At 45.4% G+C, this 17,771-nt stretch overlaps 1 protein-coding gene across 2 annotated transcripts; it reads left to right on the forward strand.

Moving 5' to 3' along the window:
* The first annotated feature begins 445 nt into the window (after positions 1-445).
* On the forward strand, positions 446-17,222 carry AAR2 (AAR2 splicing factor). 2 transcript variants are annotated; one of them, XM_036902393.2, is made up of 4 exons: positions 446-559; positions 2,714-3,523; positions 6,935-7,164; positions 15,896-17,222. In XM_036902393.2, the coding sequence occupies exons 2-4, from the start codon at positions 2,767-2,769 to the stop codon at positions 16,061-16,063; spliced, it is 1,155 nt and encodes a 384-aa protein (XP_036758288.1). In that variant the 5' UTR covers positions 446-559; positions 2,714-2,766; the 3' UTR covers positions 16,064-17,222. The 2 variants fall into 2 exon arrangements, with proteins under 2 accessions (XP_036758288.1, XP_036758289.1); XM_036902394.2 differs by having other exon boundaries at positions 472-559; positions 2,717-3,523.
* Positions 17,223-17,771: the final 549 nt, after the last annotated feature.

Raw genomic sequence — 17,771 nt, forward strand, 5'->3', positions numbered from 1 at the left:
CTCCTAATTCTTGATGTTAAATTATTTTAGTACATGAAGACAAGGACGGAGAACCCTGCTCCAGTGTCTGCCGGTAACAAAAGGATCCATGTGGCCAGCTACTGCTTCTGCGACTGGTTCTTTCTGTGCCAGGGCTGGGTTTCTGAGGCTCTCCCTTAAGGCTGAGGGTAGTTGGAATCTGACACTGGGTGATAATGGGCCAGATGTGACACTGCCACCCAGGCAGAGATCTACTGACTAGATCATGAGTGAGCTTTTGACTGGCTACTAGGCAGTCACATGACCTTGACCCGGCTTCAGTGACCGTGACTGACTGAGACCAAAGGACCGTGGTTGGTGGATGTGTATCTGGAGAGGGATATAAAATACATAGGTTGATGAAAGTTGTTATGCACGGCAAAAGGCAGTATTTGATGGGGCGGAACTTAGAGGCACGGACCGTTCCTCCAGCGGCTGAGCGCTCTGCCGGGCCGCTCTCCCCGTTGCTCCCGTGCGTGCCACACCGGAGAACTTCCGGTGAGCTTCGGCAGTTCCTGAGCGTGGGGCTAAACCCAAGCAGGTGAGTGCGGCTTCCCTGGCCTCTTTTACCTCCTCTGTTCCCGTTGTCTTTGTGACCGGGCCACCCCTCTTCCCGTTCGGGATGGCGGAATGCCCCCAATTAGGGCATCTCGCCAGGACGTCTGTGCGCCGGTGGTGGGACCCTGGTGTCTGTGCAGGCCTTTCTCCCTGAGAAACCGTCACCAGAGACACCGTCGCCAATACCCCTGGGGCACCCGGGTAACTTCGCTTTTTTCCTAACTTTAGAACTTTGGGGCCTGAGACCTTGACTGGGCCCCACCCGGTTCTGTCCTAAAGGCTTTCCCCAAACCGAGCCCTGTTTCTCATCTGCAAAATGGTTATCATGTTTTTATTAATAAGTAATTATCAAGCATCTGATATGTGCCAGAGGTACAGAAAGAGTCAAGTCTTGTGGAGCTGACAGCCCTCTATTAAACACGACAGCCCTCTATTAAACATACGCAAAATTGCAGCCATGATAGGTGAAATGGAAACGTACAAGTGGTGCGAGTGTATCAAGGGGGACCTGACCTAACGCTGGGTCAGGGAAGCTTTACTGAGGAATACTGAGCTGAGATCAGTAAAGTGATTTGACAAAGAGGGGAAGGAAGAGTTTTCTATACTGAGGAGCCTCCCATTTGAGGGTCTGAAAAAGGCTAAGGTGGCTGGAACAGAGCTTGTAGGGGAGCATATTATGAAACCAGTTGAGGGAATTGCCAGAGGTCAGACCACACAGGCCTTGGAGGGCAGAGTAAGGATTTCTGTTTTCCAAGAGCCATGTGGGAAGCCCCTCAGAAGGTATTAAGTGTGGGTGGTGATATGCTTAGATAGCAGTTTGAAAAGGTCACTCTGGCAGTTGGATGGAGAATGGGTTAAAGGGGCAGGCACTCCCCAGGTGAGTGATACAGTGGCTTGGATAAAGGAGGTGGTGGAGAGAAGCAGATGGATGAGACTCTGCATTCCAGGGCATCTCTGGGCCAGGCCACATGCCAACTGCTGAAGATTTAGTGAAGAGAATTACAGGCTGGTGGAATTAGAATGAAAAGAATATCATTATCAAGGAGGAGCACACAGATGCCACAGGGAAAATGGCTAATTGATGAACAATGATTCTAAATGCAATAGCTGTTTATTTAGCAAATATTTATTAAGTGTCATCTGAATTCAGGGTTGGGAATAGGAAGATGATGATAGAAATTATTTAGAGCAGTGGCTTTCAGACTTTTGATGGTGGCCTACAGTAACAAGTTGTTTTGCCTTGCTACCGAGAGTATATACCACAAAGCTTCAGAAAACAATTATTGTCTTTACTTCCTATGATGATGAACATTCTTATAAATACCACACAGTTTTATCAGTGGGTCCTCATGGGTAGTTCAGAAGTAGGTAAAATAAGTGTTTCAAGCTCTCTCCTAAGCACTGGTCCTAGGCCAGCCACACCACCTGAAAGCATTCTGGTGAGTGGTCCAGAGCTGTCCACTGACTGTGGGCAGTTGTTTTGCTCCCTGGACTTAGGTTTCTTTACGTATGAAAAGAGAGGGGAGGTTTTTGGTTAAAAGGGTCTCTACTCCCTCCCCGAACCTTTTGTGAGTTTCCGATGCTGAGCACCCACTTTCCACCCTCTGTTTCTGGGCCTTTCCTGAGGCTTATGGGAAGCTGGGTGCATGCTTGATTTAATCATCCTTCTCAGCTCTTCTGGGACTCTCTAGCAATAGGTTTTGGGAAGAGTTATAGTGTAAGGGAGTTTAGGCAGAGTTATAGTGTAGCGTGGATCATCCAGGCTTTCTCCATTTTCATCCTCTGTTATGAGAGAGATCTGAGAGCAAATCCCGGGTGGACGGTGATGAGAGCACTGGCTTGGAGGGCAGGGTGCCCAGGTTCTAATTTGTGTGACCTTTTTTGACCTCAAGCATTCACTTCTCTTTGATTTCTTTCCAGTTGGGAAGTGAGTGTTCTTGCTCATTTAACCAAAACACCAGAATCCTCTTCTCTATCTCATTTTCATCATCCATAAAATAGGTGCAGGGTTGTGGGGAGGATTAAGGGAAATAATTATGTCAGGGGTCCCAGTCACTTATCTGGCACATAGAGAATGCTCAGCAAATGAAGCATCCTTCCCCAAGTTCTGATTAACTCTGGTTTCTTTCTTTTTTAGCAGTTCTGAGAGACGAGAAGGATTATTCTTTTTGGTCACCCACCGCTGGTCACATGGCTGCCATGCAGATGGATCCTGAGCTTGCCAAGCGCCTCTTCTTTGAAGGGGCCACTGTGGTCATCCTGAATATGCCCAGGGGGACAGAGTTTGGCATTGACTACAACTCTTGGGAGGTGGGTCCCAAATTCCGGGGTGTGAAGATGATCCCGCCAGGCATCCACTTCCTCCACTACAGCTCTGTGGACAAGGCCAATCCCAAGGAGGTGGGCCCTCGTACGGGCTTTTTCCTTAGCCTGCGGCAGCGGGGACTGATAATCCTGCATTGGAACGCGGTCCAGGAAGAGGTAGACCTGTCTCCAGCCCCAGAAGCCGAGGTGGAGGCCATGAGGGCCAATCTCCAGGAACTGGACCAATTCCTGGGACCTTACCCATATGCCACACTCAAGAAGTGGATCTCCCTCACCAACTTCATCAGCGAGGCCACAGTGGAGAAGCTGCAGCCTGAGAACCGGCAGATCTGTGCCTTCTCAGAGGTGCTACCTGTCCTCTCCATGAAGCACACCAAGGACCGGGTGGGGCAGAATCTGCCCCGCTGTGGCACTGAGTGCAAAAGCTACCAGGAGGGCCTCTCCCGGCTGCCTGAGATGAAGCCCAGAGCTGGGACAGAGATCCGCTTCTCAGAGCTGCCCACGCAGATGTTCCCAGCAGGGGCCACGCCGGCAGAGATAACCAGGCACAGCATGGACCTGAGCTATGCCCTGGAGACTGTGCTCAGCAAGCAGTTCCCCAGCAGCCCCCAGGATGTGCTTGGTGAGCCCAGGGCACTTCTGGAATAGGCCAAGGGAGGGGTGAGGCAGGGGGCCTTAGAGCAGGGGGTGCATCTTGGGTTATCTAGTCCAGTGGTTCCTAAGCCTGTCTAGGAGGCAGTCTTGCCGGGTACACTCAAAAGAATACAGATGTCCAGGCCTGACCCCTGGAGACTGATTCAAGATAATTGGAATAGGCCTCCAACAATTTACGTGTGCCTGCCCGTCTATATAGTAAATAAGCACCCTAGGTGAGCCTGATGCAGACAGTCCTGTGTTTGGGAACTGCTGGTATGGCCCAGCCCCTCCTTTTACAGATTGAAGTCCATAGAGGGAAAGGATTTGGACAACTACTGAGACCAGAGCCCAGGGCTCCTGATTCCCAGACCTCTCCCTGCCTCCTCAGTTTGCTCTTGACCCTCTGAGGATGTTGGTTTCCCAACTGACTTAGACCAGGACTGTGATTTTTAAAAAATTGTTATAGTTTTTATTGTTTTCCCCCCTCATCATAAAAAATAGTATGTGTTCATGATAGAAGAAAAGCAAAAATTCACTTCAGTTCCCATCACCTAGAAATAATCATTTTTTACATTTTGGTATATTTACCTTCCATCTGTTATATATATATTCCAGCTTTTCTATATATTTTTTTATCTATTTCTTTTTAGTCTTTATTCAATTATATGTCTTTGTGTGTATATAAGATTTTTGTAAAAACATGATTACAGTTTATTTGTAATCTGCCTTAATATAAAAAGTTTTCCATGTCACTGAAATAGTCGCTCCTTTTAGTAGCTGTCTATGCCCCATAGTTATGAACCAGCCCTCTGTTGGACTTTTAAGATATTCCTGTGTCTCTATTATTAAAGTGTCGTACAACAAATGGCCTTTGTGTACGTCTGAGCAGGTTGAGGTTTGGAATTGTTGGATCAGAGCATGCATGTTCCCAGGAGAAGGTTGTGCATCCTCACCGGTGCTGAGTGGCTGTTGCCCATCACCTTTGAAATGATGATTTAGCAAAGGCTTCTTCCAAATGGACAGTTGGAGGATGACATTTTGTTTTAATTTATATTTCTTTGATTAGTAGTGACAGCAAACATCCCATCCTTAAAAGCTACTTATGTTTTTTCTTCTACAAATTGTCCAGGTATTTGCATATTTTTCTGTGGGAAGATAAGTGAGAAATTCAAATATAGGTCTTTTTTATCATTGGTTCAGCTGATTTCATTTAATAAGTAACACTTGGAATTCTGGCTTAAAAATGAACAGAAATCCTGTTTTCTACCTCTTAAAACATTTCAGTTCTTTGAAGTAATCTTTTGAAAAGGTCTGTTGCAGGGATAACCTCATGTCTTCATGACAGCTCTTTGAAATTATTTCTGATCTCATAATTTAATTCTAGACTAGTGAATGCATGAATTTAAATAAATGCCCTAAATTCAGAGAATAAGCTCATATTTTCACAAACCAGGTAAAGCCATCTGAAGAAGCAAATCATTATCTTCTGTCATACAAAGAAAATTTTACTGAATTTTGAAAATACCAGTTAAACATTAAAAATATCTAGATCAGGCAGCTAGTCACACAACTTAGTTCCACAAGCCTAGGAACAGGTAACAGTTTTTCCAGGTGTCTGGAGGTAACAGATCAAACACATGCACTTAAAGAGGTGCTTGGTGTTGAGTGCATCTGTTCTGTTTGCGGCCCACACGGAAGTATGCTTGCAGAAGCCCTCATTCGGTCGGGAGTTAGAGAGAAGGTCTCTGATCAGCAGCTGTCTGTCTTTGCAACCAGAGACCCAGTCACTTATCCAAAGACAGTGGCTTCTCAGGTCTCTTTGAGACAGACATTCAGTGGGAACTCCATAAGGTGGTCAAGAAAGTAATAACTAATACTTCTTGAGTGCTTCTTTGTGCCAGGCATTATTCTAAATGCTATGTGTATATATTGATATTTTATATATATAAATAAGAGAGAGAGAGAGAGAGATTCATTTAGTCTTCACTACAACCCTCAAATAAGGAAATCGAGGCATAAAAACATTAAGTAGCGTGCCCAGAGTCACCCAGCTGTGAGTGGTGGAGCTGAGATTTGAACCAGGCAGTTTGGCTCCAGAGCCCAGGCTCTTTGCCACCAAGCACAGAGCCCTGTGATTAAACACAAATAATCTGGTTGGCAGGCTAACCCTGAAACAAGTACTCATGAATTTTCCTATTCTGGGAGGCTCTAGAACTGTTTCCACCTAAGAGAAAATTTGTTTTATCTTTCCATTGTTCAAACTGCCAAACATTAGATGTGTGACCTGTGGCAAGTCCCTTGACCTCATCTGTAAAATGAGGCAAATGCCCCCTTTCTTAACTACCTCATGGAGCTGGGCTGAGGGCTGCGTGGTGTACTGCAGTATTTCCCTGGCCTGGAGCAAGCCGTTTGCTTCAGAATCACCCAGGCGGTTTACTGGAGCTGCAGATACTGAGGCCTCAGCCCGTCCTTCACCACGGTCACTGGGTGAAGGGTGGGCAGCTTTCTTTTTAATAGGCCCTCCTCTTGTGCCCCGTTTCCTTGAGTCCCCCGTGTGGAGCCACAGTCACCAGCCTCAGTCGCGAGATGCAAGAGCAGAACAGGTCTTTATTGCTAGCTCGAACTAGGGTCTCAGTGGCCCGTCAAAACACAGGACTCGGTCTGAGACCCTAAACAAAGTTCCCTTTTTGCTTTTATACTTTTGGAAAAACAGGTAGGGGCTTTCCAAGGGGGTGGTTTATTGTGACCTTAGCTGATTCGCTGAGGAGGGTCACGGTCTTGTCGCACAAGTTGCTGGGCATGGTTTCTGCGGGAATGGGCGTGGCTTGAGCAGGAAACTTCTTACCTAAGATGGAGGACACAGAACAAAATGGAGGCAGGGGGTCAAGTTAAGTTATTCAAGATGGAAGACACAAAATGGAGGCAGGGGGTCAAGTTAAGTTATTCAAGATGGAAGACAAAATGGAGGCAGGGGGTCAAGTTAAGTTATTCAAGATGGAGGACACAAAATGGAGGCAGGGGGTCAAGTTAACCTTCCAGGGGTCTCACACTCCTAGTAATTCTAATGGGCAGCCAGGTTTGGGATCCACTTGGCAGAATATCTGTGGGCACATTTTGTGAACTTTTTAAATGCCAGGCAAATACTAGGTGTCCCTCTTTTCTTACAGTCTGGTTTACAGAAATCCCAAACTATAGTTTGGTTTCCCAGGGCTAGAGTTTATAGCAGTTCAGCAAACCTTTATTGAGCATCTGCTAGGTGCAAAGCCCCATGCTAGGCTCTGCAGGAGTGACAAGGATAAAAGGCCACCCGTTGCTGAGGTCCAGTGGAAGTGACAGCTTTGTAGGATCAGTGGTGCTCCTCTCCCTCAGGTTCATCTCTCCTCTCTGCGTCTTTCAGGTGAACTCCAGTTTGCTTTTGTATGCTTCCTGCTGGGGAACGTGTATGAGGCATTTGAGCACTGGAAGCGGCTTCTGAACCTCCTGTGCCGGTCAGAAGAAGCCGTGGTGAAGCACCACACCCTCTACACCAACCTCATCTCCATCCTGTACCATCAGCTTGGCGAGATCCCCGCCGACTTCTTTGTGGACATTGTGTCCCAGAACAACTTCCTCACCAGCACCTTACAGGTGAGCAGCCTTTTGGCTAACACCCATGCAGGTCAGAACTAAGGCCAGGTGTGTGAAAGAACCCTTAGGAGGGTTACCTTTTTGTTTCAGTTTCCTAACCTTTGGTTCCAGTTTCCTGGTTCTCACTCTCCTACTCGGCTATAAGCTCTTGCTGCCAGAGACCCTCTCTCTGTACCACCCTCTCCTCGCCTCACTCCCAGAGTGCCTAGCACTGGGATATTTGGAATTTGAATCACTCCCACCCCTTTAGTTACTCAGCTCAAAACACGTTTTCTTTCTCCCTGTAGCTGTAAATTGCTGCAATCCAGTAGGACAGAGTTTTGAAGTTTGTTATTCCCAGGGAAACATCTGCAGCTCCTTAGATCTCATTTAAGCCTTAAAGTAACTTTGATTTCCTGTTCAAACAAAACGTGCCAGTTTCTGCAGAGATTCTCTGACAGAAAAAGTAAAATTTGCTTTTAACTTGGCAATTACATTTTCATTATGAGTGGTAATTAGGGAAGAAGCTTCAAACAATTTACAATCTTCGTCCTGTGCTGTTTCCTCCCTTTGCCAACAGATTAGCTTCTTTTATGTTCTTGGGACAGCCCCTGTCACTCACATTTTGTAACTTTCTCAAGTATAGAAGAGGCAGAAGCCCATAAGCTGTCAGTTCCCATACTTTCTGTTCCATGAGCTGCTTTCTTCTCCCTGTGAGCCCCCCACGAGGCCTGCTCCTTACAAGGTGGCTGTTTGATAACCTCCAACTCCCACCCAAACATTCACTAAATGCCATTGAGTGTCAGGCACCATGTTTATCATGCTTCCTGGGTTCCGTCATTTAATCTCTCTGAAGCCCTGTAAGGCAGGGAGGATTATTCCCATTTACAAATGAGAACATTGGGACTCAGGTTAAATCATTTATGTAAGGTCACACAGCCGGCGAGGGGCAGAGTCAGGATTTGTACCCAAGCCTGAGGCTTGTGCTTATGCCCCTATATACTGAGTACAGCACAGGTCCCCCAAAAAGTATTCTTGATTGACGTTAGTGGAGACCTAGTCAAGGGCTTGTTTCTCAGAGGTACAGAGACCAAACCAGTGCACTGTTGGAAGAGTTCCTGTGAGCAGGCAGCTGGCTTAAAACTGGCCGTTGGAGGACTTACGCAGACCATGGGGATGAGTTAGTTAAGCTGATAGCTTGGCCTGGTATATTCCCCTTGAGAAAAGTTATAAAACCCCTCTTTTATTAATTTTTGGTATAACAAAAGTGAATCCCTTTATCCATCCTCTGAAGGGGAAATCCCCTCCCCCGCCACAGTTACTGGGCTGTGGGTTGACGAGCAGTGTGAGGGGCCATCGGCCAGCTGCTTCACCCCTGGCAGTGGTCCACGGGAAGATGTGCCACCCTCATGATGTGCATTAATGGTATTACACAAACATAGGAGGGTCACACTGTGTCGTTGGCTGTCACGACCATTGTCAACACAACCGACAGCTGAGCTCTTCATTGCTCAGGCTTTGTTGCCAGCAATGATTTCTGAAGCAGAAAGGGCCCAGCTGGATTGCTAGATGCCCAGGTGAGGTGTACAAAGCTGAAGGGAGGAAGAATTTGTCTTTGGACTTTAAATCAAGAAAATTTGATGACATTATTTGGAAAAATCCAGGACATGTGCATTAAAGAAACATAACACATGTTTTTGAACGTCCTTTCTTTATATACAACATTCTCTTCAAAGTCTTGAGGAATATATTCATGAGTTAGCCAGGGTTCCTGCCCTCAAGAGATTTACTCATTGATTTAGCAGGTATTTGCTTAGCACCTGCTGTATATAAGGCTCTGCTCTAGGACTGGAAATACAGCTGTGAGCAAGACAGAGTCCCTGACTTGCAGCTTATATTTTGGTGGGAAAGTAAACAGATGATTTAAACAAATAACTCCAGACTGCATGAAGTGTTTGCAGTTCTTCCCCTAGTACCATTTCCTTACCCCACGCTTTTTGGTCTCAGGCTGCACCAGAGTTTGTCAGCTTCCGTGTTTACCCGTCAGTCCACCTGTTTCCCATGCTGCCACCTGAGTTCCTGCTTTAAAATGCAGTTCTGATCCTATTTCCCTGCGGCTCCTTATCACCTAGAAAATTAAAATCCCAAACATGGGACACAGGGCCCATTCCGATCTGGCTCCTAACCTGTTCTACAGCTTCTCTGTCCTCTCCGTTTTCCACCATCAACTCCAGCAACAGTGGTTTCCTTGCTAGTTCCCAGACACACGATATTGTTTCACATCTTTTTCTTTTTTTTTTTTTTATTGTAAGAAACGTAACATGAGATCTACCCTAACAACTTTTTACATGTACAGTGTGATGTTGTTAACTATAAGCACAGCAGATCTCTAGAGCTTCTTCATCTGGTTTGACTGAAACTTTATACCCACGTTTCATGCCTTAACTGACCCTGATTTTCCCTCTGCCTGGTATGTACTTGTTCATCCTACAAGATGCCCTCAGGCGTCCCTCTCTGTGAAGCCATCGCTGATCTCCTTTCCATACTCTTAGCCTGCTTTGTACTTGTCACTGTTGTATTGCCCAGGGTATGCTTGTTGGACCTTACATCCTGTCTGCCTGACGTCTGCTTTGAGCCGTGAGCTTTTACCCAAAGCCCATTTTTTGTTCATCTGGTTACTTTCAACACCTAGTTGAGTTATTTTTAAGCTGCTTTCAACACCAGTCTTACTTTGTGTTGGATGTTTTTAGATGGATAGAGTGCATAATTCCTGTGGCAACATAAATATATGACCCTAATATATGTGTAGTCTGGTCAAAGGGCATTAGGAGCACCAAAGAGGGATTGGTTAATTCAGACTGGGGTTGAGATTTGGGGGGATAGAGGATTAGGAGTGGCTTTTGCAAAGGGAGGACATTTGACCATAAGCTTGAAGGATGACTGAGATTTCAACAGATGCAATGTAGAAAAGAATATTACAAACCTTTTTTTTAATGGAGAGTTGCGTTGATGCCATTTTGGCAGTGAGAATCCAATACCCCCCAGCCCCATGGAAGCACTCACTCAGGGTGTTTGTGAGTGAATGAATCAGCCCATAAAAGCCTTCCTCAGCCAGCCACCTGCTCTGCCCAAGTAAGTGGAACTGGTTTTCTTACTTAGGAGCTTAAATGGCTACTACCCATGGAGAGGGACTGGTGTTTGTATGTGTAAGCACTTAACGGCAGCCACATTAGCTTGTACAAAATCAGCCACATAATGGTCTTTGCCATTAGAGGTCCTTTGAATAGATGCTACTGGTTTTTATAAATCCCATGGATTTAGCTTGAATAAAAATTACTTGTTTTACAAAAATAGATACAGTTTTTTCTTTTATTTAAAGCAACTTGAGTCACCATAATTTGTTTAAAACCAATGAAAGGATAATCTGAATTTAATAGTATGTTAGAAAGTGAGTTATGTACAAAATAAGGATTCTTACTGCTGATTATATAGCATTTAGGCATATAGTCACATAACCTGTTCTTTTAATACTTTTAATCACAATAGGCCATATATATTCTTTCTAGCTTTATTTCTTGACAGTATTCTAAATGCCAGTGTCCATCTTTAACTCTTGAGGGAAAACATTGGCTCTGACAATGATGTCTATGGTATTATCGTAACACCAGTTATGATAAATTTCATCTGCTCCAATCAGCTATCTACATCTCCTGCCAATCAGCTATCACTTTTGCATGCTTTACTGTGCATTATCTCGTTTAGCCCTCAAAACAATGCTCAAAGTATATAACCCCATTTTACAGGTGAGGAAATAAGATGAGAGAAGTCTCATAATTTAGTCAAGATCACCAGAGCTAGTGGCTAACAATGCTGAGGTTTGATTCTAAAGCCTGTGGAAGGCTCCATATATGGAGCCCCAGATGAAATGCCCCAAATTCTTTAAACTGACCTCAGAAGACATGATTGCAGCTGCTTTTCACTTTGCTGGTAATCATTGTAAAATGATAGTGTTGCTTTTAATATCACTTTCTTCTTCTGCAAATGGAAATAAAATGTTCTACCTCTGGCTAGTTTTATTCTAAGTTAATAATCACTTGGGAATTGAAAAAATTAGGAAATTTCATCTTTTTGGTCTAGCCAAAAAATAGGGTAAGATAATGACTCAGCTACCTACCTTGATATTTTGAATTTCTCAAGGTGACCTGACTGAACTCAATTTATTTAACCTGGGTTTAAAAGAAAGCTTTCACATTTTTAACACAAGTAATTAAAAATTTTAGAATATCAGACTTAATGATAAAAATATTAATATGTATTTTTTATATTTAAAGACAAATACCTGATGGGTATGCTTTTTGTTTTAGATAAATGCAGTTGTTTGTGAAATGTTATTATCCTATTTCAGAAATAATTTTTAAATATCCAGGATTACTCTTCCAATATTAAGGTGATTCATTTTTCAGTCTCATTAAAAAGAGTTTACTTGATTTCACTTTGGTAAGTAAAATAACCATATCATTACTAAGTGTGCTCAAGAAGGTATAAAATTAATCTAAAAATAAGAGAATCAAAATAAATGATTGCTTGAAAACCAGGTATATCTGAACATCTTTTCTGAATTGTGAGTTTTTTAAATATCAAGTTTGTAAACTATAGCAATAAAAATAGATCAATGGGTGCCAGAGGCTAGGGATAAGAGAAGGGTTTGACCCCCAAGGGGCGGCACAAGGGAGCTTTTTGGAGTGACAGAACTAAGCAGTATCCTGATTGTGAGGGCATGTGGGCCTTCAGGCTCAGAATTGGATTCCAAAATAAAAAACTATAAACATACCTATCTCAGTCATGTCATATAGTGGATGCATGGGTGTATGTATTTGTCAAGATGAATTAAACATTTAAAATGGGTGAATTTAATTGTAAATTATGTCTCAGTGAAGTTGATGTTTTTAAAAGGCAATCTGGGCTGTGCCCTGGTCCTGGAGACCTGTAGAGGAGACAATTCCAGAAGCACCTGGTCTCTCAGCCACTTGGCTCCCTACAGGGCAATGCTGAAAATATGGAGGATGTATTGTCTACGTCAAACAAAAAGAAGGTCCTGGTAGGGAAAACAGATTGAGATTTCTCTGTTTCCTCTGGATCTTGGTCAGCATTTATCGCTGTTCTCATCTGTACAGTGGGAACAGTAATTTCCTGTCCTCCTATCTTCTAGGTTTTTAGTACCCAGGTTTGTAGTAAAAATTAAATTGACAGGTTCTTTAAAAAGGACAAAGCCCTTTTCAAATTAGAAGCCTTATTTTTCAGACCAAAGGCTTCTGTTAAACCTGCCTCTGGTTGATATTACTCCTGGGCAGTGTTTGAGAGATGTGTGGGAAGGAGAAGTGAGGAGAAGGAGCCCAGACTGTTCCAGCCTCTCCCTGTGGCCGTTGCCAAATGCAGGGCAATCCCTGTATCTCATTCATATCCACTCAGGAATATCCTCTGGGCCCTAACTCTCTGCCAGTCCTTGGGGATATGCTGTATGGGACACGCTGATAATTAGGGCTTATTCTCCACTCTTCAGGAGTGCAGATGACTGCAGTGCGATCACAGTGTGAGAAATGACATACGGAAGGCTCAGTCACAGTGCCAGGGGAACAGAGTTGGAAGAGTTCATTTCAGCTTGGGCTTTAATAAGAGGCATGTCAACAAGGAGGTGGCTTGTGAGCTGGTGGCATTCAGGGTCTGGTAAATAAGCTACCTCCTCCCCAGGACAAGTCCCTTATTCTGTCCAGCACCATCACATAACTAATTGAGCGATTATTTGGTGCCAGGCACTGTGTGAGAGTAAAACAAAAATGGATTTTCCTAGAACCTATGGTCTTCTTCCTTCTGCTCATTAAACATTTAGTGGGTCCTTCTTGTATGTCAGTCTCTTTGCCAGCAGTGTAGAGTGCAGGTATGGAAAAGTCAGTGCTTTGGAGTTGCTCCTTATCTTTTGGAGTTGCTCAGCAGTAAATGGAGTGTTACCTAACTGAGACTGAGGCTGTTGTCAAGGTGACCGTGGGTGCTGGGGAGCAAGGACGAGTACCTGTTCCATCCTTGGTCTGAGAAGACATCCTAAAGGAGTGATATCTGAGCATGACTCATTAGTAGAAATTAGTAGGTACGAGAGGAGAAAGCAGGGGTGGAAGGGTGTTAAAAGCAGAGGGAAGAGCATGTGTGTGTAGAGACACAGAAGAGGCAGGCAAGCACGTTAGGGCAAGTGCTCAACATGTCTGGAGAGAAGGGCCTGTGTACAGAGTAGTCCAGTTTACTGTTGAAGGGGAACAGGAAGAGGCTTTCACTAATTCAGCCAGCAGTCTCCCCAGGACCTCTGGGGATAGACCCACAGATATGCTGGGCTTCTAAAACCAATGCTGTTGGAAACAAGGCTTCTCTGCTTCCTGTGCCAGGCCCCTCCCCAGAATTCAGTGGGTTCTGGCATTCAGCCCTCCGGGCCAAGCTTCTTTAGCTGCCTGCTGACTGGCCATGGGCCTCCCCACTGCCCTCTTGCCACCAAGCCTGCACGGCTCCTCTAATTAGTTATTGATCTGGTTTTTGTTTGTCTGGTTGTCTTTTGTGGCTACACTTCCCGCTCCTGTGTTTAGTCAGTTCCCAAGTTCATGAAAACAAATCCTGCAACCTCCCAACTTCTGCCTCTGTATCCCCCACTCCGCATCGCTTCTGTCCCTGCTACCACTCCAACAGAATGGCTCCAAAGACCGCTGCAAATGGGCCTCACTCCTGCTAACAGAACAACAGTGGAGAAGGCAGCAGGAAGGGTGTTGTCCCTGGAATCAGCTGCCAAGTGCGCTTGTTACCTTTGCCAAGTCCAGGCCCCTGGAGCCCAGATTCCCTCCATTGGAATCTGCAGGCCGACTCTGGCCTGAGGGTGAAGTGGGGGAAAAGGCTCCTTGCCCGCTTATGCTCCTGTGTCTGGCGGGTGGTCCTATGGGGAGCTGACGGGTAGTCTGCGAAAAACTTCCTTTCTGGATAGTTTTGATCCAGTCATTTAACTCCTCTCAGCTTCCACTTCTGTAAAATAGGCATTCTAGTGTGTCTTCCCAGGGTGTTGTGAGGATCAGTTGGGATACTCTGAAACTTTTTCAAAAACAGCAAAATAGTATGAGGAGTAATGGGTTTGCTGTTACTCTCAGAAGGCACTGGGATCCAGGACAATCTGGACTGGAGTGTCAGATGTAGAGAAAATTACTGTTCTGCCCCCTGCCCGTGTTTACATTAAATGAAACTGAATTGAAAGGAATACCAAAACAAAGGATTGATATCCAGAATATATAAAGAACTCTAATAGCTCATCAACACCACCAAAAAACAACCTGATTAAACATGAGGAAAGGACTTGAATAGACATTTCTCTAAACAAGATATACAAATGGCTAATAAAAACATGAAATGATATTCAGCACCGCTAATGTAAATCAAAACTACAATGAGATACCACCTCACACCCCTGAGAATGGCTTTTATAAAAAAAAATACAGAAAACCGCAGATGTTGGTGATGATGTGGAGAAATTGGAACCCTTGTTTATTGGTACTGAGAATGTAAAATGGTGCAGCCACTGCAGAAAACAGCATGGTGGTTCCTCAGAACATTAAACAGAATTACCTTATGGTCCAAGAACTTCTCTTCTGGAGATATACCAAAAAAAACTGAAAGCAGGTACTCTAAGAGATGTTTTTACATCCGTATTCATAGTAGCATTATTTACAATAGCCGAAACAACCCAATAGGCCATTGAGAGATGACTGGAAAACAAAACGAGGAATGGAATATATATGATACAGTGGAATATCATTCAGCCTTAAAAAGGATGAATATTGTGACATGCTACAACATGAATGAACCCTGAAAACTTAAGGCTAAGTGAAATATGCCATGCACAAATGGACAAGAACTGTATGATTCCACTTATATGAGGCGCCTAAAGTAGTCAGATTCATAGAGAAGGAATGTAGAGTGGCGACTGCCAGGGCTGGGGGAAGAAATGGGGAGTTAGTGTTTAATAGGTACAGAGATTCAGTTGGGAAGATGAAAAAGTTCTAGTGATGGTTAATAGTGATGGTTGTACAAGATTGTGAATATACTTAATGTCACTGAACTGTACACTTAAAAATGCTTAAAATGCTAAATATATAGTTTTTAAATGTAAAAATAATGTAAATGGTATAAAAATCATTAAAGTGATAGATTTTGTGTTATGTGTGTATTACTACAATTTTTAAAAAGACATCAAAGATAGCTTTTAAGGGGATTAAAAACCTCCAACTGACAGCCTGTGGCCCAGTTAGATTAGGGCAGCAGTTCAGCCTCCTTGATTTAGCGCCTGGGACTTTTTGGGATTTGGGGCTTATAAGGCCCCAGGCCTTTTTTAGTACCAGGGGGTGGAGCTACTGCCTCTTCCTCTGAGTTCCTGCCCAGGTGCCCAGTAGGGCTGTCCAGGCGGCAGGGCCCGAGTGATGGCCCCACTGGCCTTACTCTCAGTGGGGCATCTCTATCCACGGTAGGACTTTTCCATTCCAGCCCTGCCCCAGCCCCTCAGCTGGGTTTGGACCTTCCTTCTGGGCTTGGTGGGGGCGCGCAGCAGGTGTCCTTGGGCCTGTGCCAGCACCAGCTGATCACCCGTCCCCGAGAGATGAGCGCTGTCAGGAAATTCCCACAGCTTTCCTGGCCCCCTGTTTTCTCAGGAGTGACTTAACTCTGTTCTCTCTAGGTTTTCTTTTCCTCTGCCTGCAGCGTTGCCGTGGACGCCACCCTGAGGCAGAAAGCTGAAAAGTTCCGGGCTCACCTGACTAAGAAGTTCCGGTGGGACTTTGAGGCGGAGCCGGAGGACTGCGCCCCCGTGGTGGTGGAGCTCCCAGAGGGTGCGAGGACTGGGTAGCCGCAGCGGGGGCGGCGCCTTCCCGCAGCTGCAGCCCGCCTCTGCGTTCACCCCTTCCTGCTGGGACCTGGCAGGGTGGGGGCCCACCGGGTTCTGCAGAGACGGAGCCAGAATTCTCTCCTTCACTAGTAATAAGTTCCTTCCGTGCCAAAGAAGCTGTACCCATCTTGAAGGCCCCTTCATGGGTTCCCCATCAGCCTGGCCTTGGTGCTGCCCTGCCTGGATACCAGATTACAGGAGCTCTTGGGAAAGACCTGGCCCAGCAGCAGCCTACTTCCCTTGAAATGAGAAGGGATTAGGCCAAATGCCCAAGACCACTGATTGCTTATTCCATAGGATGGTTACAAAATAAGAAACCCTTGACTGCCCAGGGGTCTGAGATGTTAGTTGGTAATTTTTTAAAAGTTAAACAGAGGGTGATAGGGAGATGAGCCAGAATTTCTGCCTGCCCCTTGTTCAGTGGAAACACATCACAAAAAAAACATAGGCACATGACTGCTTAGGAGCCCCAGATTAGGGAAGGCATTACAAAGAAGATGGGTTGAGTTTGACAAGTGGTCAGCCTTTGCTTTCTCAGTCTACATTGCCTTCTGTCCAGAGGTCCCAGTGGGTAATCTTCCAAGATTGTTGTGACCCTGACCTTGGGGGCCTTGCTGGTGCCACACCCTTCCCTTCTATTCCATTCCGAGGCCTCAGACGCAGAAACAGGATTTGGCAGCCCCCCCATATAGCCCTATTCCTCACCAGAGTCACATGACTTTCTGATAACCTGGAGATTCAACAATGGAGAAGGGCTCGGCTCTGGACAGGCTTCTCTGGTCCTGTGAAGTGCTGTGCCCTTTATTCAGAGTTCTGGAGATGACCTGGTCAGCCTCGATCTTCCCAGTCCTGCTGTAGAGTTGTCGGCCACAGGAATCAAGACACTCTGTGGTTTCCTGGGAATCCTGAGAGTGTGCCCACCACTCACACAGGCTCTGCCACCCTAACCTCAAACTGTTGTACTACCATCGGAATGCCTGTGCCGTTCTTTTCTGAGGCTGCGGCTCACACCAAGCTTCTGAATGAGAATCCCTGCTGGTTAAGACTTTTGGTTCAGCTTGTTTCCTTGGAGATGTTTTCCAAGAGCATAGTGTACATTAAAGTCTGAGTTGAGACCAAATCCTCTTGTTTGAGTCTCTCTTGCAGTTAATCTGCCCAGTTCCCAGGGCAGTCAGGACGCCGTCTGCAGACATACATCCCTGCCTAGCATCCAGAGACCCTGCCCAATGTCTGCAGCCTCTGGAGGAGGCAAGCAGCCTGCATTGCTTCCTCTTACCAGTGGGGCTTCTATGATAAGCACACCTAAAAGAAAGATTTAGGCCCCCATGTCTTTATAGCCAGAAGTTTCGCTTTGTGTGAATTTGCTATTCTTTTCTTCCCCAAAGTCTACTCATCAGAACTACCCGGAGAGCTAATTAAAAGGGCAGATTCCAAAGGAATGAAGCCCTGATCCGTGCCACAGCATGGATGAGCCCGGAAAACACTGTGCTGCATGGAAGAAGCTAGACACAAAGACCACATGTTATATGAGTCTATTCTTAAGAATTGTCCAGAATAGACAAATCCATGGATAAGGCGACTAGCAGTTGCCAGGAAATGGGAGAGGGAATGGGGAGTGACCGCTGACGAGCACAGGGTTTCTTCGGGGGGTGATGAAAGTGTTCTGGGA

This window comes from Manis pentadactyla, chromosome 5 (genome assembly GCF_030020395.1).
Source record: "Manis pentadactyla isolate mManPen7 chromosome 5, mManPen7.hap1, whole genome shotgun sequence".
Classification (NCBI taxonomy): Eukaryota; Metazoa; Chordata; class Mammalia; order Pholidota; family Manidae; genus Manis; species Manis pentadactyla.

Bases quoted from the DNA above. Each gene is read 5' to 3' on its own strand.
- AAR2 (XM_036902393.2), top strand. From the start codon at position 2,767: ATGGCTGCCATGCAGATGGATCCTGAGCTTGCCAAGCGCCTCTTCTTT. The intron at 3,524-6,934 runs GTGAGCCCAGGG...TGCGTCTTTCAG, and splicing joins CAGCCCCCAGGATGTGCTTG to GTGAACTCCAGTTTGCTTTT. The intron at 7,165-15,895 runs GTGAGCAGCCTT...TGTTCTCTCTAG, and splicing joins TCCTCACCAGCACCTTACAG to GTTTTCTTTTCCTCTGCCTG.